The sequence below is a fragment of the Micromys minutus genome, assembly GCF_963924665.1.
Source record: "Micromys minutus genome assembly, chromosome: 4".
NCBI classification, from domain to species: domain Eukaryota; kingdom Metazoa; phylum Chordata; class Mammalia; order Rodentia; family Muridae; genus Micromys; species Micromys minutus.
This window is the reverse complement of record NC_137973.1, coordinates 57101371-57119977: the sequence shown is the minus strand read 5'-3', so window position 1 is coordinate 57119977 and position 18607 is coordinate 57101371. Positions and strand designations below refer to the sequence as shown.

General features: G+C 37.4%; 1 protein-coding gene across 1 annotated transcript in view; it reads left to right on the top strand.

The window, feature by feature from the left end:
- Positions 1 to 3516: 3516 nt before the first annotated feature.
- LOC308420105 (uncharacterized protein) overlaps positions 3517 to 18607 on the top strand; it is a gene marked incomplete at both ends in the record, with an annotated part of 34361 nt that continues 19270 nt past the window's right edge. The window contains 6 exons of the mRNA XM_080916028.1: positions 3517 to 3673; positions 5102 to 5280; positions 5680 to 5841; positions 10165 to 10274; positions 12941 to 13130; positions 13604 to 13733. Coding sequence (XP_080772154.1) covers positions 3517 to 3673; positions 5102 to 5280; positions 5680 to 5841; positions 10165 to 10274; positions 12941 to 13130; positions 13604 to 13733 — 928 coding nt within the window. The remainder of the gene's footprint in view (positions 3674 to 5101; positions 5281 to 5679; positions 5842 to 10164; positions 10275 to 12940; positions 13131 to 13603; positions 13734 to 18607) is intronic.

Below are 18607 nucleotides of genomic sequence, written 5' to 3'. Positions count from 1 at the left end.
GTGTCATCCTTTTTCAGTTGAGGTTTAGGCCGTCATGCCAGTGAGGGTTTGTGGGTCAGGCTCAGGGAACATTACAGAAATGTCCGGCTTTAGTGATAGGGGATGCGCTTGGTCCTGCAGAGGTTTGACTTCCCAGAACAGGGGGATGCTTAAGGGTGAGGTGGGGGTGGGTGGGTGCGTGGATGGGGGACCACTCTCTTATAGGAGAAGGGGAGGAGGAAATGGGCTTGGGGGTGTGGAAGGGGACTCTGGCATTAAAATGGAAATTTTAAAAAAAGGAAGAAGAAGGGCGTGTGAGTATGAGCAGTTAGAATAAGCCAGGGAATCAGACACCAAACACTTTTCTTTCTGGGGAAGGTTTCTATTTTAGTTTTTAGTTTGTGTACTGTATTTGAGAAATAACTTTAGGTTATCATATGACATTTGTTCCTATGCTTAGTCATTATTTTGGGTAAGAGGCATGTAGGACACTGCTCCCTTGTGTTAGTCAGAGGACAATAAGCAAGAATGATTTCTGTCCTTTCACCCTATAGTCCCCAGGGGTAAAACTAAGGACTTCAGTCTTGGTTGCTAGTTTCCTTAATTCTTCAAACATCTTGCTAGCCCTAGGTTTGTGCTAAGTGCATTGACGCTGTTAACTGATGGAGACTCTACTGTAACCTAGTAAAATTTTTTTTTTTCAGAAAATTTCAATTGGTGGGTATGTTAACATAAAGGAACCTTGTTGTAGTGGGAATGCCTTAGGCTTAATTAGATCAAAAGTCACATTATGGTTCTCTGGTTGTATGTGATTTGGCCCTCATAAGCTAATTTGCTGTAAATTTAGCCTCAAGTGTGGCAGTATTGATGGGTCTCAAGAGACAAGGCCTATAATGAAGTGACTGCCCTCTGAAGGAACTGAACTGGTTTTGTTTGTTTTTGTTTTCCTGGTGCCAGTTTTAGTCCTTGCATCGGGACTATTGTCAGAGAGCAAGTCTCCCCCCCCCCTTTACTTTGGCTTCCTCTCATCCCAAGTACCCTTTCATAAATATCCTTTCCTTGAGGCCACTTTGTATGACATTGTACTATCAGATTGTCATGACCAGAGAGCAAACTGATAAAACAAGACCACTTGTTCTTTCAAGACAGTGAGCAACAGAAAAATAACACTATCTGGTAGTACACTAGAATTTGGGGAGGCATGTTTCTATTGATTTGAGTCACTAAACACATGTATACATCTATTTATCTATGTATATATCTACCTGCATGGATATATAGTTGCAAAAACATGTTATTTCTTTTAAAAAATTGTGGTTCAATGATTATTTAAAAATAAATTTACAAAGCCGAAAGTTGGAAGAAAATAAAACACACGTTACTTGGTCAGTTATGGCATGGTCCTCATGGTCTTGACATGACAGTCACCTAGACTACCACAGAATCTCCAGATTTCAGCAGTTGGTCTACCAACTGCCACATCTACCTTGGGACTTTAGTGCCACAGAAGAACATCCACTGAAAGGTTCTCCATTTCAGTCTCCATGTAAAGGTATTTTAAAATAGTTTAAATTCTCCAGCTAGACTAGTGACATCAGGATGTGTTCTCTCTTGGTTCTTCAGATCATGTGAATTAATTGTTAACTGGCTCCATGAAAAGCTACTCATGTTAGCCATACTCAGTACCAGGACTATAAAGAGGTAGGACTGCAATGTCAGGGCAGGTGTGCCTAGTAATCTATGAATATTTACATGTGTGTGTGTTTCCAAATTATGAAAGTTAGTCTCTGCTGCATGGAATTGTTTTATCAACTATGACGACAACTGTTTGTTGTGAACTGGTCAAACTTCAGTCTAAAATCCAGGAACTCTCTGCTATTTACTAAATCATTATTGTTACTAACATATTTTCTGATCTTGACAACCTATATCTCTATATTTTAGCACCAATTTAGGTTAGAATGGTCTACCAAACATCCTTTTTTACTTTCATCTTATAAATTATGAAGCTGAATTGCTACTATTTTTCTTGTATCATTGCTTCATACGCCTGAGGGGCAGCCACTGGCTATTGTCACTGACACATGATTGATAAAGAAAAGTTATGGTGTCATGGTACATAATCATCAAAATGATATATTCTTTAAACATACAAACTGTATAAGCAGGCCACAGTAAGGAAACCTACGGAACTGTCATTCCACAATTAGGAGAAAAGCATTTATTGTGAGGAAAATATCCAGAGGCATCTGAAAGTGTTCATAGCATGGAGCAAAAACAAGCAGACTGGACAAGACCATAAGTTTGTGTGAGAAAAGGCAGGATAGTAGGAGAGAGTAGTGAAGACAACTGGGGTAATTCTTGCCTGCATAAAGAGAGAAAAGGGGATTCTGCAACATTCTGGGAGCTATCATAGTGCAGCAGGAAAAGCTGGTAGTTGGGAAAAGACAGGAAACTAGGTTGGAGCTTTGAGATATATAACAAGAATTTATGAGTAGGAACTCAGGTAATCTAGAGGCCAGAATATGTGTTGATATCCCAATAGGCAGTACAGGTGTATGTTCACTGAGAGCCCTATGTCCCTTTTACTGCAGGTAAAGGATATGACTCATTTGGCTGTTAATGAATAATTTTACAAATTTTTGAAAAAAATTGGGCTTTTTTTGTTTTGTTTTTCTCTAGCCAACACAAATCCTTCAAGAGTGACATTTCCTGAGATCCTCCAAAACTAGTATGCATCATTAGGAAAGCCTGATTTATATTTCCTTCACAACTATTTAAGTTAGACTACAAAGTAAAAGGGCTTAATCATGGCATTTGAACACATAGATTTCATTCTGTTCTGTTCATATTCATCACACTCCCACATATCATTTATTTTGAGTTCAAATTATGTAGCAGAAAATCTTTGTAGGTGACTTAGCAGTTTGGTGGAGTTTTAATATCTTAATTAGTCCGATGTAATTACACATCAGAAGTACATAATGACACATAACAGTGAATACGAAGTTTGCAGACCTCATGCTCCAGAACTACCACCAAATTTCAGTCATTCTAACGATATAGGCATGCCAGTTTCACATGTATTTATTTTATGTATGTGAGTACACTGTCACCCTCCTCAGATACACTAGAAGAAGGCATCAGATTCCATCACAAATTGTGAACCACCCTGTGATTGCTGGGAATTGACCGTAGGATCTCTGGAAGTCAGTGCTCTTAACGACTGAGCCATCTCTCTAACCATGATATTTTTTTTTTGTTTTTTGTTTTTTGAGTTTTTTTTTTTTTTTTTTTTTGGTTTTGTTTTGTTTAGGACTCCTCAGATTATACATCTTTGCGTCAGTCACAGACTCCCCACTAAGGATCTTGTTGCTCTAAGGTGTACAGCCTTCTCTGTACCTGCAGGAGAAAAAACTGCAATCCAACGGTGTGTGTTCAAGCATGACAGCAGGTTTGGTCATACACATTACTATCAGTTTCAATGTGTATTAATATTGTCTCCTTATAGGACTTAACAATCTATATTATATCATAATGAGCAACCTTCAAGATAGTCCTGGACCACAAGGATCAGGAAACGACACAGATGTTCCTAACCTGCCAGGGCAGTGTGTAGAACATCTAAATCCAGAAGCACAAGAGCAAATCCTCCCCAAGCCCAGCAACCAATCAAGAAGCCAGCAGCATAGAGGTGAGGCACTGACCTTCCTTCAAGCACCTTTTTACATCCCATTTCTATGCCTGCATGAAATACCAACACAATCTTTTATGCTTAAGGGAGGGACTCTGTAGAAAATAAAAACAAAATATATATGCTCAGGCTTAAGAGAACGGTTTTGATGACAAAGCTCAACTCGTCCCTAGGAAGAACATTTCATCATCTCAGGGAGATAGTCACTGTGAGCTAGTATGCCAAGGCACTGTTTACATATAATTGTGTGTGCATACGTCTTTGTCCCATTAGAGTATGGGTTCGAAGACCTGAATCCTCATGTGTTCCCCATTGTGTTTTTGCATGATTGGAACAGAAAGTGACTTAATGGATGCACTGAGACAACTCTGTAAAGAAACCCGCACAGAACAAGTGTATGTATGGTGCTGCAGGTAATCTCTTGCTGGCTTGAGTAGAAATGGCCTTAGGCTTCTAGACTGGTCTCTAATCTCATTTCAATCCAAACAACAGTCATGTTTTATGTATGTCTAGACCAGCATCTATAGTCTGAACCACTAATGGACTTAATATTTATGTACTGGAATCTTTTGTTTTACTTAAATATTTTATTCTAATTATACTTTCATCATTTTCCCTGGTTTTCTTTCCTTCCTGTCTATGTACTCCTCATGATACCTTTCAAACAAATTTCCCTCCCTCCCCTTTCTCTTTCTCCCTCCTTCCCTCTACCCCCCTCTATCTATCTACACACACACACACACACAAAACTAACAGTATTGAATGGCCAACAAGTATGTTCTAATCAGAGAAAAACTATTTAGTTATAAGTTATTTATGATTTTATTGTGGTCCTATATTCTATAAGCAATGTTAGAAAAGCAAAAGAAACTTTGATCTCAGCCACTAAAACCATAAGTGTGAAAGTCCAGAGGCTGGATGACAAATTTCATGTATGCTGGTTATACAGGCACAGGCTGGTAACAAAAGAAGTTTGACATAGGTTCTAAAACCTCAGTAAGAATGCTTAACAATGGGAGGAGATACACTATGACATCTGAGGACAGCAAAACACTGCTTGGTCCTAACAGAGAACAGTTAGGAAAAAAAACTACCATCTCTGAGACCACTGAATATATAAGTTAGGTGGTGTTCAAGAAGTTCTCAAGTACCAAATGGTGCAATGTAGGGTTAGACAGCACTGGCTGGTTAGCATGCTCACTGGAGAACACTCAGATCATGTCTCAAAGATTAACAATACTGTAGAGTCTAGGAAAGAAAAACACAAACTAGAGCATGACTAACCAGCTTCAGAACATGGAGAGTTTTATGCTACAAACGATGCCCTATCTTTCTATTCGTTGCAACAGACTTGTTATATAATTGGAATTCTTTGATAGTGGTTGTATAAAGAACCCGAGTTTATGTAATGACTCAAATTCTCTTTAGATGCAAAGAAGAAAACAGTTGACAGAAGATGGCCTTTCATAACTCGATTGTTCCATGGGGCCTCGGTGCCCCACCAGGACCAAGATTGCACATCCCCGTCAGTCACTAAAAGTGGAAAACTCTTTGGAAATGATCTCACCGAGATTTGTGAGGATGGAAATCTTCCCACAGCAATTCTGGTATCACATGTTGCTTCCTTGGTTATTCTGAAGACAAACTCCCGCTTCTTAAATATTGCTACTCATTTCTATCAACAGAAGGGGAAACAGTTATGTATGAAACCATTTGCTTACACATAGGAGGAAAACAGTACTATTTACCACAACCCATCTATTGGAAAAGTTAACTTTAAATCTACCACTTTACTCTAGTGGGAAATCTCATACAAATGAATATCTCTAAGGTTTCAGGGTTGACATCCGAGCAATGAGTAGAAGAAACAACATTGAGAGGCACCAAAACCACTCTAAGGTCCTCTTCATCCCTTCATCCGTCTCAGGTCTTGCCCATGCTGCTGGCCTAGTTCTTAACTCTGTGCTATAGATACAGTGACAGGCGCTCCCCTTCCTTCCACTTAGGATGTGTTGTCACTTATCCATGTAAAAGGACCAAGCACTGAAGGTATCTTCAGGATATCAGCCAATATATCAGCATGCCAAGCCTTAAAGGACAAGCTGGATTCTGGGACACGTGTGAACCTGAACAAGGAATGTGTTCATGTTGTGGCATCTGTATTAAAGGTAGGGAGATTCCGTGCATCCTCCACACTCGGGAATCCACTGCGTCTGCGCAGTGGTCTTCTCCATCACGCGTTCCCTTGAGTGACAGCAGGCATAAAGGATGGAAATCTGATAGGCTGAAAGTTTCCAAACATTTCCAAAGAAAAAGGAACCACCTTTTATGGTAGAAGTCCAATATGTTGTACACATTTTCACTTGCAATAATACATCACCCTTTTATGTCTATTGTTGACCATCTCCAGCCAAAAAGTAACATTAGTGACAGTGATAATAAAATACAGCTTGAAACATTAACCACTCGTAATGAAATGGAATGTAGCGAAGCAATTTCTGTTCGATTCCTCAATGTTCGTAAATGAGACACTAATTCCAACTCCCAAGTATGTGGAGTAGCATTTCTAACATGCAGATGTATGTTATCTAGTGAGCATGCCTAGGTGGGTGTGTTTTGCTGTGTCCCCTCAGGAAAAACTTTGTTTACACATGCCAGCAAGATCCAGTCTCTCTATCTCTCTGTCTCTCTGTCTCTGTCTCTCTGTCTCTCAGTCTGTCTCTCTGTGTCTCTCTGTCTGTCTGTCTCTCTCTCTCTCTTTCTCTCTTTCTCTCTCTCTCTCTCTCTCTCTCTCTCTCTCTCTCTCTCTCTCTCTCTCTCTCTCTCTCTCTGTTTCTCTCTCTCTCTGTCCTCTCTCTTTTTCTCTCAGAATGTTGGAATCAAACCCAAGTCCTCATAACTGGGAAGTGCAGTCTCACTGACCCAAGCCTGCAGTTCCACCGAGTAACTGGTTTTATTCACTCTTTCCCTTTCCTTGCTCTAATTCTCTATGGTTCCCTCATTCTCCCACTCCCTCTCAAATACATGGCCTCTCTTATTTTTCTTAATTTAATTAAAAATTTAACTAAATGCATTCAGATTTAAATGTGGCTCCCATTCCCACTCCCCCCTCCTAGAGCTCTTCACCCCATACCCTTCCCCACATCTCCTTTGAGAGCGTACTCACCCACCCAACCAACCTCCTTACTCCATCCCACTCCCAACACCCTCATTCCCTAGGGCATCAAGTCCTTACAGTATTAGGTACAACCTTTCCTACTGAGATGGCCTCCATTTTAAAATTGTTATTATTGCATTCACAGGTATGCATCCATAATCCATTTTAAATAATCTGGTGACTCCATTTGTGGTTGGTAGTGTATGTATGATTTCATAGTACTGGATTTGGTACTGGATTATCAATTCTGGAGCTCATCTTTGGGAAAGACTAATTTTTCCACTCTCATTTCTATTTATGCACCTGTAATTCTTAGTCTGGAAATTCAGCTTCATGAGATTTTCCCACTCTACCTGTTATTAGAGGGATGATGGCTTTGCTCAGGTATTATTTAAGCAACCATTTTATGGGATTATTATGAGTGCTGCCTGTGCATCGTTTCCAGGTGGCATGATACAAGGCAGGATTTGTGATCATCTGGTTTATGATCCTTCTGAGTCCTTTAAACAATTTCCCCACATCCTAAGATTCAGGAGTACATACACACATACACAGTCATACAACCATTGGGGACTGTTACTCTAAAGGTTTCTTTCACTGCAATTTTGGATAGTTGTAATTTTCTGTAATGCTTTTCATATATTGCAAAGTGAACCTTCTTTAGTGGGTGAGAAAAAGCTATACTATGTGTCAGAATTAGAATACTATTTAGAATATAGTTAGAAATTGTACTTGTTTAGTGACATAGTAACAGGTTATTCTTCATTAAGAGCCATGACAACATCACCATCCCTGGTTGGTTGTAAAGTTTCCTGTACGTTTTGCAGGCTATGCGTTTGATTGACAGCTGTGTTTTATTGCACACTTTAGGAAGGATTTGTCATGTTTGTCCTTGTTGTGGTCATAGGTTAAGCTTTATAGCCCTGTTCTTTGCTTTCCTCTGTCTGCTTTGTAGCTTGCATAGAACCTTTGAATACAGTTAAAGCTTGTCTTCAGAGAGGAGGTTTACACATCAAACCTGGCTCAGATGTTCCAACCCTGTGTCTTCATCTACAGAAACTTATTTTCAACTTCTGTGAGGCAACCAAGGGCAGCAGCAATAGCACGTATATTTTTGAGTCTCTTAGACAAAACAACGTGCAGTGTTTTCTCATACCTGGTTCAGTGATGGTTTTTAGATAGTCTAGGTAGCTGTATTGTACAAAGTAGTGTCAACTGGAAATTTAAATTCCTTCTGTGAACTTAAATCATTATACTTATATGTAATATGTGATATGAAGTTACATTGTATATGACACCAGGTAAATAATAACAATAACAAGATTCTTTTGAGGTCATTTCAACAACCTCAGTGTGACTTTTGCCTCCTCACTCTCGTTCCTTCTCTACTTATTCCATACTTTCTCTCCAGTTAGATTTGTGCTTGGTCAATTTTCAAATCGATAGATGTTTAAACAACAAACAAGCATTTCTCTTGTAATTATTCTATATTAAAACATACTTGAGGGCTTCTCAAGTTCTCATCTTGATCTTCAGTTTTGTTTTACAATTTGTATGAAATCATGACCCCGTCTGTGTTTCCTTCACTGTTTTGAGCTTTGGAGTCTCTCTTCAGATGCTTGACATGCCACACCAGAAGCAGCTCCTCCACACAGACACTTCACATAGGTCTGTCCTCTAACCTGGTTACAAAAACCAAGTTTAATTTAAGGTTCTGAAAATTAATTTCATTTATGCAAAAAGTGAGTTGTAGCTTGATGGGGAAATACTGCAATTTAGAAAGAATTCATATTGATGAGATCCAAAATATATTAATACTCTAATGAGTGCAAACATATCTCTGAAATAAAGTATTTTTCTCATCTATATTAAATATTGACTAAACTAGAAATGCCATCCGTTCAGAAAACATTTGTAACAGACCAAGTAATCCATATGATAATTGTGGAAAAGAGTCAGAATTTGCACCTATTAGGTGTATATCTGAAAGTGATTTGATTATACCAGAATATGTAAATTAACAGACTTTAAATTTTCTAAATTTCCTTTCATAATATGATTTCACATTTCAATTTATCAGCATAACCTACTAATAAATATGGTCTCAGCACCAAAAAAATAAATAAATAAATAAAAGCAAACATAAAAACAAAAACCTTGCTATTAATCTGTGTCTGTGAAGTGGCTCAACAGCAATTTTCCTTGGCACAGGTTGGCCCAGGAATCCTCAGAATTAAACATGCTGTAAAAATCATACCTGTTCAGTGACAGCAAGCAAAGATGCTAATGACCTCCCCCAAGCCCTGACTATCTGAGTCAGTCACTGTAGTAGTGTTTTCTTTTTCTAAATACTGAAAGACATCTGTGAAAAATACGTGGAATGATGCAAACTAGATTATTATATTTAATGTGTGTTAATGATATAAGAGGAGGGTGGCTGGTACTCACCTCCTGCCTGGTACATGGGTCCGCTCTACAAATATGTTCAGGATTGAGTAATTACTGATGTATTATTATAAATGTACTTCAGGGAAATTTTCTGAAATTTTTTTCTGTGAGATTAGCACAAAGGGAATTTTTCTTTGGACACATTATATGTGATTTGACTATTGCTTCCTCTTTTTAATAATTAAACATGAAGGTTCCACTAAGTTTTAATTAATGAAAATTTGCCCAGGGTTAGGCTCTATTTTGATATTTACATGTTTTCTCTGGTTGAGCTCTGAGACTGCAGGTGCACACACTCTTATGACTACCTATGTATCACCAAGTATAGCGTGCTCAGTTTTGTGATATTTCACAGTCACTATATAAAGACAAGCGTTTCATTTTGACCACCACTTACATGATTTGACTAGAAGGATTTTTTCTTCAGAGAACGCAGCACAAGAAAGAAACCCAGACTCATTCGACCTTTGCTTATGAGCAAAAGTTTGTGTGTTTGAATCACTTGTTTCAGAACTTTTTAGGCTAAAAACAAAAAGTGTTTGCTACCAGTGAAAATGACTATGGCATGTATATTTATGTCATTTGAAATAGGGTTTGAGATGAAGTATTGGTCTCTTCACTGCATGCTAGTTTGTTCAGATGGAGTCCCTTGGAACAAGAGGGAAGATTTGCCTGCATTCCCAGCACTACCCACAATCTGCTCATAGGTTTTTAACACTAGAGATAATGCAGGTCCCTTTAGTGGGCCTCCATGTCAGACAGAATTTTAACAAGGGAACAAAATGGACACTATGAAGAAAGTTGGGCCTAAACTGTATTTTACAGTAGGAAATATTTTCAATAACTTCTGTGATTTATATGTTCCAAAATATTTTTTCTATGGAAGGAGTTTCTTCAAAATATTCCAGGAAGTGTGCTGACATCTAGACTGTATGATATGTGGCTTGGTGTCCTTGACCAAGGGAATGAAAAGAAGAAACTTGCTGCCATGCAGAGGTAATAATTGACTAATTGCTTGGACAACATCAACAAAAATAGAAGGAATACTTGCTTAGAATCATTAGATTATATACCCCACAGTTATTTACAAAATATTTTCCACTGACAACAAGTAGGTTCAATTGCTTACAGACATGGAAGACATTTTGAAGAAAAGAAGTATGATTTATTTCAGCAGTCACAGTGGCTCTTGCTGGTAATAATAGCACTTGAGGTGCAGAGGTATAATCACCAACAACTTGGGGTCAGCCTGGGTAACCTAAATGGTCAAGAATAGCCCAGACTTTATTGAAAAAGAAAAAAAACAATAAAAACAAATATATTTCATGACAATAAATGTATCTTAATTCTTAATATGAAAATTTATCATCTATAGCCACTTGATCTTTGACAAAGGAGCTAAAACCATACAGTGGAAAAAAGACAGCATTTTCAACAATGGTGGTTCAGCTGGCAGTCTGCATGTAGTAGAATGAAAATCAATCCACTCTTATTTCAAATTCAAGTGGACTAAGGACCTCCACATAGATGATAAAGTGGAGAAGAGACTAGAACACATAGGCACAGAGGACAATTTCCTGAACAGAACACCAATGGCTTATGCTCTAAGAGCAAGAATTGACAAATGGGACATCAAAAAGAAAATTGAAAGCTTCTGTCAGGCTAAGGACATTGTCAATAGGACAAACCAGCAACCAACAGATTTGAAAAATATCTTTACCAACCCCACATCTGATAGAAGGCTAATATCAAATATATACAAAGAACTCAAGAATTTTGACACCAGAGAACCAAATAACCCTATTAAAAATGAGATGCAGAGGTAAATAAGGAACTATCATCTGAGGAATAGCAAATGGCTGAGAGCACCTAAAGAAATATTCAACATCCTTTGCCATCAGGGAAATTCAAATCAAAACAACCTGAGAGTCTATCTTACACCAGTCAGAATGGCTAAGATAAAAACCTCAGGTAGCAAGGATGTGGAGAAAGAAGAATACTTCTCCATTGTTGGTGGGATTGCAAGCTGGTACAATCACTCTAGAAATTAGTCTAATGGTTCCTAAGAAAATTGGACATAATACTACCTGAGATCCAGATATACCACTCCTAGACAAATACCCAAAAGGTGTTCCAACATAAAAAACAGGCACATGCCCTACTATGTTCATAGTAACCTTATTTATAATAGCTAGAAGCTGGAAAGAACCCAGATGCTCTTCAACAGAAGAATGGCTACAGAAATTGTGGTACATTTACAAAACAAAATATTACTTAGCTATTAAAATACAATGACTTCATGAAAGTCTTAAGCAAATGGATGGAACTAGAAGCTATCATCCTAATTGAGGTATCCCAGTCTCAAAATAACACACATGGTATGCACTCACTGATACGTTGATATTAGCTCAAAAACTTGGAATAACTAAGATAAAATTTATAGACCAAATGAAGCTAAAGAAGAAGGAAAACCAACATCTGAATTCTTTAGTCCTTAGAAAGGGGAACAAAATACTCAAAGGAAGAAATATGGAGACAAATTGTAGAGCAGAGACTGAAGATAAGACCATCCAGAGACTGTCACACCAGGGAATCCATACAATATGCAGTCACCAAACCCAGAAACTATAACTGATGCCAAGAAGTGCTTGTTGGTAGGAGCCTGATATAGGTGTATCCTGAGATGATATGCCAGAGCGTGACAAATACAGAAGTAGATGTTCACAACTAACCATTAGACTGAACACAGGATCTCCAATGGATGATCCAGAGAAAGGACTGAAGGAGCTGAAGTGGTTTGCAAACCCATAAAAAGAACAACTATATCAATGGACCAGTCCCCTCCCCCCCTGCTCCAGAGCTCCCAGGGACTAAAACACTAACCAAAGAGTACACATGGAGGGATCCATGGCTCCTGCTGCATGTGTGCCAGAGGATAGCCTTCTAGGACATCAATGATGAGTAAAGGCTCTTGGTCCTGTCAAGGCTCAATGTTCCAGTGTAAGGGAATACCAGGGTGGGGAGGCAGGAGGACATGGGTGGTGGAGCACCCCCATAGTAGCAAGGGTGGGGGATGGAATGGAGGGGTTTCCAGAGGGAAACCAGGAAGAGGGATGGCATTTGCAATGTAAATAAAGAAAATATACAGTTAAAAATTTCAACATTTTACTTCATGAATTTCTATGGCTCCGTAAAATATAATGAACAACCAATTTTTTAGTGGTATAGTTAAACTTTGTATAATATTAAAACAATGAATACCATGTCTAATTAAGGATAAAATTTTAATGAACTCTGCATTTGCACATGAAATCCATCAGGACCTGTCATCTAACAGATAAGCTTTAGCCTCCAAAATACACAGATTTTTAAAATTTCAACAATTTACTTTGAAGGGTTCTCCTAGTTGAATACATTACAGAATGCCATAGGTGTTTTAGGTATGTTTATATCAAGTTATATCTAGTTAAACTTTTCCTTTTTTAAAAAAATTGATTTTAGAGAGCTATTTCAAGCAGTATTTTCAGGGCACATTTCTCCTTTTATTGATTTTTTTTTCCTGAGAGCAATGAATAATATGTAGACACGATGTTGTCTTTCTACAAATTTCCCACTTCCTGAGTAAAAAAATGCTTGTTTTAAAATAATTTGTTTCTGTTCAGTCTTTTAGAGGAGCTGCCCTACCCAAATGTCATGCTCTTGAGACATCTTTTCAGAATGTTAAACAACATAGAAAGAAATTCTGCAGTTAATCAGATGACAGCTTATTGTTTATCTGTTTGCATGACCCCAAGTATTCTATGTCTGCCTCGTTCCTGCAACTCTGGATTGGCAAATGTTATCTCCAATGAGGTAATGAGACACATACTTTATGGCTAAGGTGGCCAAGTCTTCACAGTAACCCAACAATACAGACAATTTTTGAGAGTTACTGATTTGTTGTTGTTTGTTCTTTTTGTTTTTAAATAATTACATCTTTGAGTTATATTGTTCTGGAGTAAGTAAATCATTTGTAAAATTTGAGTGAGTGGATTGTCAGCTATGCCTGTGACAAATGGAACCAAAGTTGGTCAAATTGACATTATATAGCCATCACAATGAAAACACTGGAAAGCATCCTATTAGTAGTATACTTTGCCATACATCTGATCTCAAGATAGTATTTCTAATTCTAACTTCTAACAGAAAACCCTCTCGCCTGTATTTTATGATAGCTGACTTTTGCTCAAAATTTTGAACTATACAATTCTAACCTCTAAGTCTCATATATCCAGTGGGGTTTATAAGCACAAAAGTGACACTCTGTGCTTTTTCCCCTCTGACAGATTTCTCTTGTAAAATTTCTCATTGAAAATAGTCAAAAAATATTTGGAGAAGACATGCTTTTATACCGTCTTGCTGGCAATTCAGTACCCATGAGTGCAGCTGCTCCTCTTCAAAATGAGGGGACTATAGGTAAGTAAAGAAGTCCACAGGCATAAGAGATGTAGCATTTACTAAAACCATTGTGAAGTATACTCTTACCTGTTCATTAAAAACATTCCATTGTTACAAACTGCTTTTAAATTTTGTTCAGTATCATTTTATTTATTATTTTATTTTGTTTTATTTTTGGTTTAACAACTTTATTTTAAAAACAAAGATAAATGTACATATTTTAAAAACATTTTTGCATAAAAGTATATGAATACATTTTTGTCAGTACTTGATTTTTTTAAAGATTTAATAGTATGCATTAAAATCTTACTAGTTAAAATGAGCATAAAGTACATGTAAAACAAGATGTAACCTGGAAATAGTCAAAGTTTTCTCGGTGTGTAAAAATTAAGCATAATAATTTTTCAAATTTTTTTTGGCCTTTGTTTTTCTTGAACTTCATATAGTCTGTGAGTTGTAACTGGGGTGGTCAGAGCTTTCTGGGGTTAGTATCCAAATATCAGTGACAGCATATTATGTCTGTTCTTTTGTAATTGAGTTACCTCACTCAGGATGATATTCTCTAGATATATCCATTTTCTTAAGAATTTCATAAAGTCATTGTTTCTGATAGCTGAGTAATACTCCACTGTATAAATATGCCACAATTGTTGTATTCATTCATCTACCAAAGGACATCTAGGTTCTTTCCAGCTTCTGGCTATCATAAATAGAGCTGCTATGAACACTGTGGTGCATGTGTCTTTGTTTTATGTTGGAGCCTCTCTGGGGTATATGCCCAGAAGTGGAATCACTGGGTTTTTCGGTAGTACTATGTCCAATTTTCTGAGAAATCACCAGATTGATTTCCAGACTGTTTGTACCAGTTTATAACCCCACCAACAGGGAGAAGTGTTCCTCTTTCACCACATCCTCCCCAGCATCTGCTGTCATCTGAATTTTTGATATTAGCCATTCTGAATGGTGTGAGGTGGAATTTCAGGGTTGTTTTGATTTGCATTTCCCTGATGAATAAGGATGTCAAGCACTTCCTTAGATGTTTGTCAGCCATTTGATATTCCTCAATTGAGAACTTTTTGATTAGCTCTGTACCCCATTTTAAATAGGGTTGTTTGATTCTCTCCTTCTTGAGTTCTTTGTATACTTTGAATATTAGGCCTCTATCATATGTGGGGTTGGTAAAGAACTTTCCACAATCTGTTGCCTGCATTTTGTTTTCTACACAGTGTCCTTAGCCTTACAGAAACTTTGCAATCTCAATAAGTCCTAATTGTATATATTTGACCTTAGAGCATGAGACATTGGTGTTCTGTCCAGGAAATTTTCTTCTGTGCCTATATGTTCTAACCCTACTTTCTCTCCTAATAGTTTCAATGTACCCGGTTAGAGGTAGAGATCTTGAAGGGTCTATTTTCATTCTTCTGCATGCTGAGAGCCAGTTGGACCAACACCATTTGTTGAAGAGGCTGTCCTTTTTCCATTGAATGTTTACAGCTCCTTTGTCAAAAACCGAGTGACCATATATGTGAGGGCTCATTTCCGGATCTTCTATTCTATTCGATTGATCCACTTGCCTATCTCTGTACCAGTACCTTGCAGTTTTTAGCACAATTGCCTTGTAATATAGCTTGAGGTCAGGGATGGTCATTCCAGCAGATGTTTTCTTGTTGTTGAGGATGGATTTCACTATTCTAGGTGTTGTTATTCCAGATGAAATTGCACATTGCTCTTTCCAACTCTTATGAAGAACTGGGTTGGAATTTTGATGGGGATTGCATTGAATCTGTAGATTACTTTGGTAAAATTTCCATTTTTATAATGCTCATACTTCAAAACTATGTGCGTGATAGATCTTTAAACTTTCTGAGATTTTCCTTGATTTCCTTCTTCAGAGATTTGAAGTTATTTTCATACAGGTCCTTCACTTGCTTATTTAAGTGTCACACCAAGGTCTTTCATATTGTTTGTGACTATTGTGAAGGGTATCTTTTCCCTAATTTCTTTTTCGACATGTTTGTCCTTTGAGTAGAGGAAGGCTACTGATTTGTTTGAACTAATTTTATATCCAGCCACTTTGCTGAACTTGTTTATCACCTGTAGAAGTTCTCTGGTGGAATTTTTGGGGTCACTTACAAACACTATCATGTCATCTGCAAACAGTGATGGTTTTGCTTCTTCCTTTCCAATTTGGATCCCTTAAATTTCTTTTTGCTGTCTAATTTCTCCAGCCAGGACTTCCAGTCCTATGTTGAATAGGTATGGGGAGAGTGGGCAGCCTTGTTTACCCCAGTTTTAAGAGGGATATATAAGTTTTAAACAGTTAAGTTTGATGTATGCTATTGGTATGCTGTATATTGCTTTTATTTTGTTTAGGTTTGGGCCTTGGATTCCTATTCATTCCAAGACTTTTAACATGAAGGGGTGTTGAATTTTGTCAAATGCTTTCTCAGCATCTAGTGAGATGACAATGTGTTTTTTTTCTTTGAGTTTGTTTATATAGTGAATTACCTTGATTGATTTTCGAATATTAAACCATCCCTGCATCCCAGGGATGAAGGCTACTTGATTACAGTGAATGATCATATTGATGTGTTCTTGTATTTGGTTTGCAAGGATTTTGTTGAGTATTTTTGCATCAATGTTCTTAAGTGAGAGTGGTCTGAAGTTCTTTCCTTGTAGGGTCTTTGTGTGGTTTAGGAAGGAGGGTTATTGTGGACTCACAAAAATGAGTTAACTAGGGTTCCCTGTGAATCTCTTTTGTGGAATAGTTTGGAGAGTATTGGTATTAGGTCATCAATAAATGTCTGATACAATTCTCCACTGAACCCATCTGGACCTTGGCATTATTTGTTTGGGGGACTTTTGATGACTAGTTCTATTTCTTCTCCGGTATTATGGGATTATTTAGATGGTTTACGTCATCCTGGTTTAACTTTAGTATCTGGTATCTGTCCAAATTTCCTCCAGATTTTCCAGCTTTGTTTAGTATAGGCTTTTGTAGTAGTATCTGATGATTTCTTGAATTTCCTCAGTTTCAGTTTTTATGTCTCCACTTAACTTTCTGGTTTTCTTAATTGGATACTCTCTTTTTGCCCTTTATTTAGTCTAAGAGTTAATCAATCTTGTTAATTTTCTCAAAGAACCAGCTCTTGGTTTTGTTGATTCTTTGAATGGTTCTATTTGTTTTATTGGGTCAATTTCTGCTCTCAGTTTGATTGTTTTTTAACATCTACTCCTCTTGGGTGTATATGCTTCCTTTTGTTCTAGAGCTTTCAACTATGTTGTCAAGTTGCTAGTGTATGCTCTCTGCAGTTTCTTTTTGGAAGCACTCAGAGCTATGAGTTTTCCTCTCAGTGCTGCTTTCATTGCATCCCATAGGTTTCGGTATGTTGTGTTTTCATTTTCATTAAATTCTAGAAATCTTTAATTTCTTTCTTTACTTTTTTCTTTGGCTATACTATCGTTTAATAGAGCATTGTTTAGTTTCCATTTGTATATGGGCTTTTTGTTGTCTTTGTTGTTATTAATTAGCAGCCTTAGACGATGGTGATCTTATAGGATGCATGGGAGTATTTCCATCTTCTCATATCTATTGAGGCTTGTTTTGTGACAAATTATAAGGTCAATTTTTGGGGAAGCTGCCATGAGGTGCTGAGAAGAAGGTGTACTCTTTATTTTAGGATGAAATATAATTTAGAGGTCTATTAATTCTAATTGGTTCATAACCTCTGCTAGTTTCACTGCGTCCTTGTTCATTTTCTGTTTCCATGATCTGTCCATTGATGAGTGTGGGGAGTTTAGTACTCCCACTATGATTGTGTGGGGTGCAATGTATTTTTTGAGCTTTAGTAGGGTTTCTTTTATGAATATGGCTGCTCTTGTATTTGGAGCATATATGTTAAGGATTGAGAGTTCCTCCTTAAAAATTTTCCCTATAATGACTCGAAAGTGTCTTCCTTATCTTTTTTGACAACTTTTCCTTGAAAATCTTCTTTATTCAATTATTTAGAATGGCTATGCCAGCTTGTTTTGTGTTACCATTTTTTGCAAGGTATTTTCCCAAACTTTTACTCTGAGACAGTGACTGAGATGTCTCTGAGATGAGTTTCCTGTATGCAGCAAGATGCTGTATTCTCTTTATGTATCCAGTCTGATAACCTATGACTTTTTATTGGGGAGTTGAGTCCATTTATGTTAACAGATTTTAAGGAATAGTGGTTGCTGTTCCCTGCTATTTTTTTTCTTTTAGAGGCAGTATTGTGCCTGTGTGTCTTTCTTCTTTTGGTTTTCATTCTTAGGTATTTTCTTGTTTTTACTAGGATGTAGATTCCCTCCTTGCATTGGGTTTTCCACCTATAATTTGTTGTAGTGCTGGGTTTGTGATCCGATATTGTGTAAGTTTCGTTTTGTCCTGGAAAATCTTGGTCTCTCCATCTATGGTGATTGAGAGTTTTGCTGGGTATAGCAGCTTTGGCTGGCACCCGTGCTCTCTTAGGGTCTGCATGATGTCTGTCCAGGCTCTTCTAGCTTTCATAGTCTCTGTTGAGAAGTCGGGTGTGATTCTGATTAGTTGCCTTTATATGTTACATGACCTTTTTCCCTTACTGCTTTTAGTATTTTTTCTTTGCTTTGGGCACTTGGCATTTTGATTATTATGTGCTGGGAAAAAAATTTTTTTCTGGTCCACTCTATTTGCAGTTCTGTAGGCTTGTTTTATGCTCATGGTCATCTCATTCTTAAGTGTAGGGAAGTTTTCTTCTACGATTTTTTTTGAAGATTTTTACTGTGCCTCTTAGTTGATATTCTTCGGCCTCTTCTATTCCTATTATCCTTCGGTTTGGTCTTCTCATTGTTTCCTGGGTTGACTGAACAATTTGGGTTAGGAGCTTTTT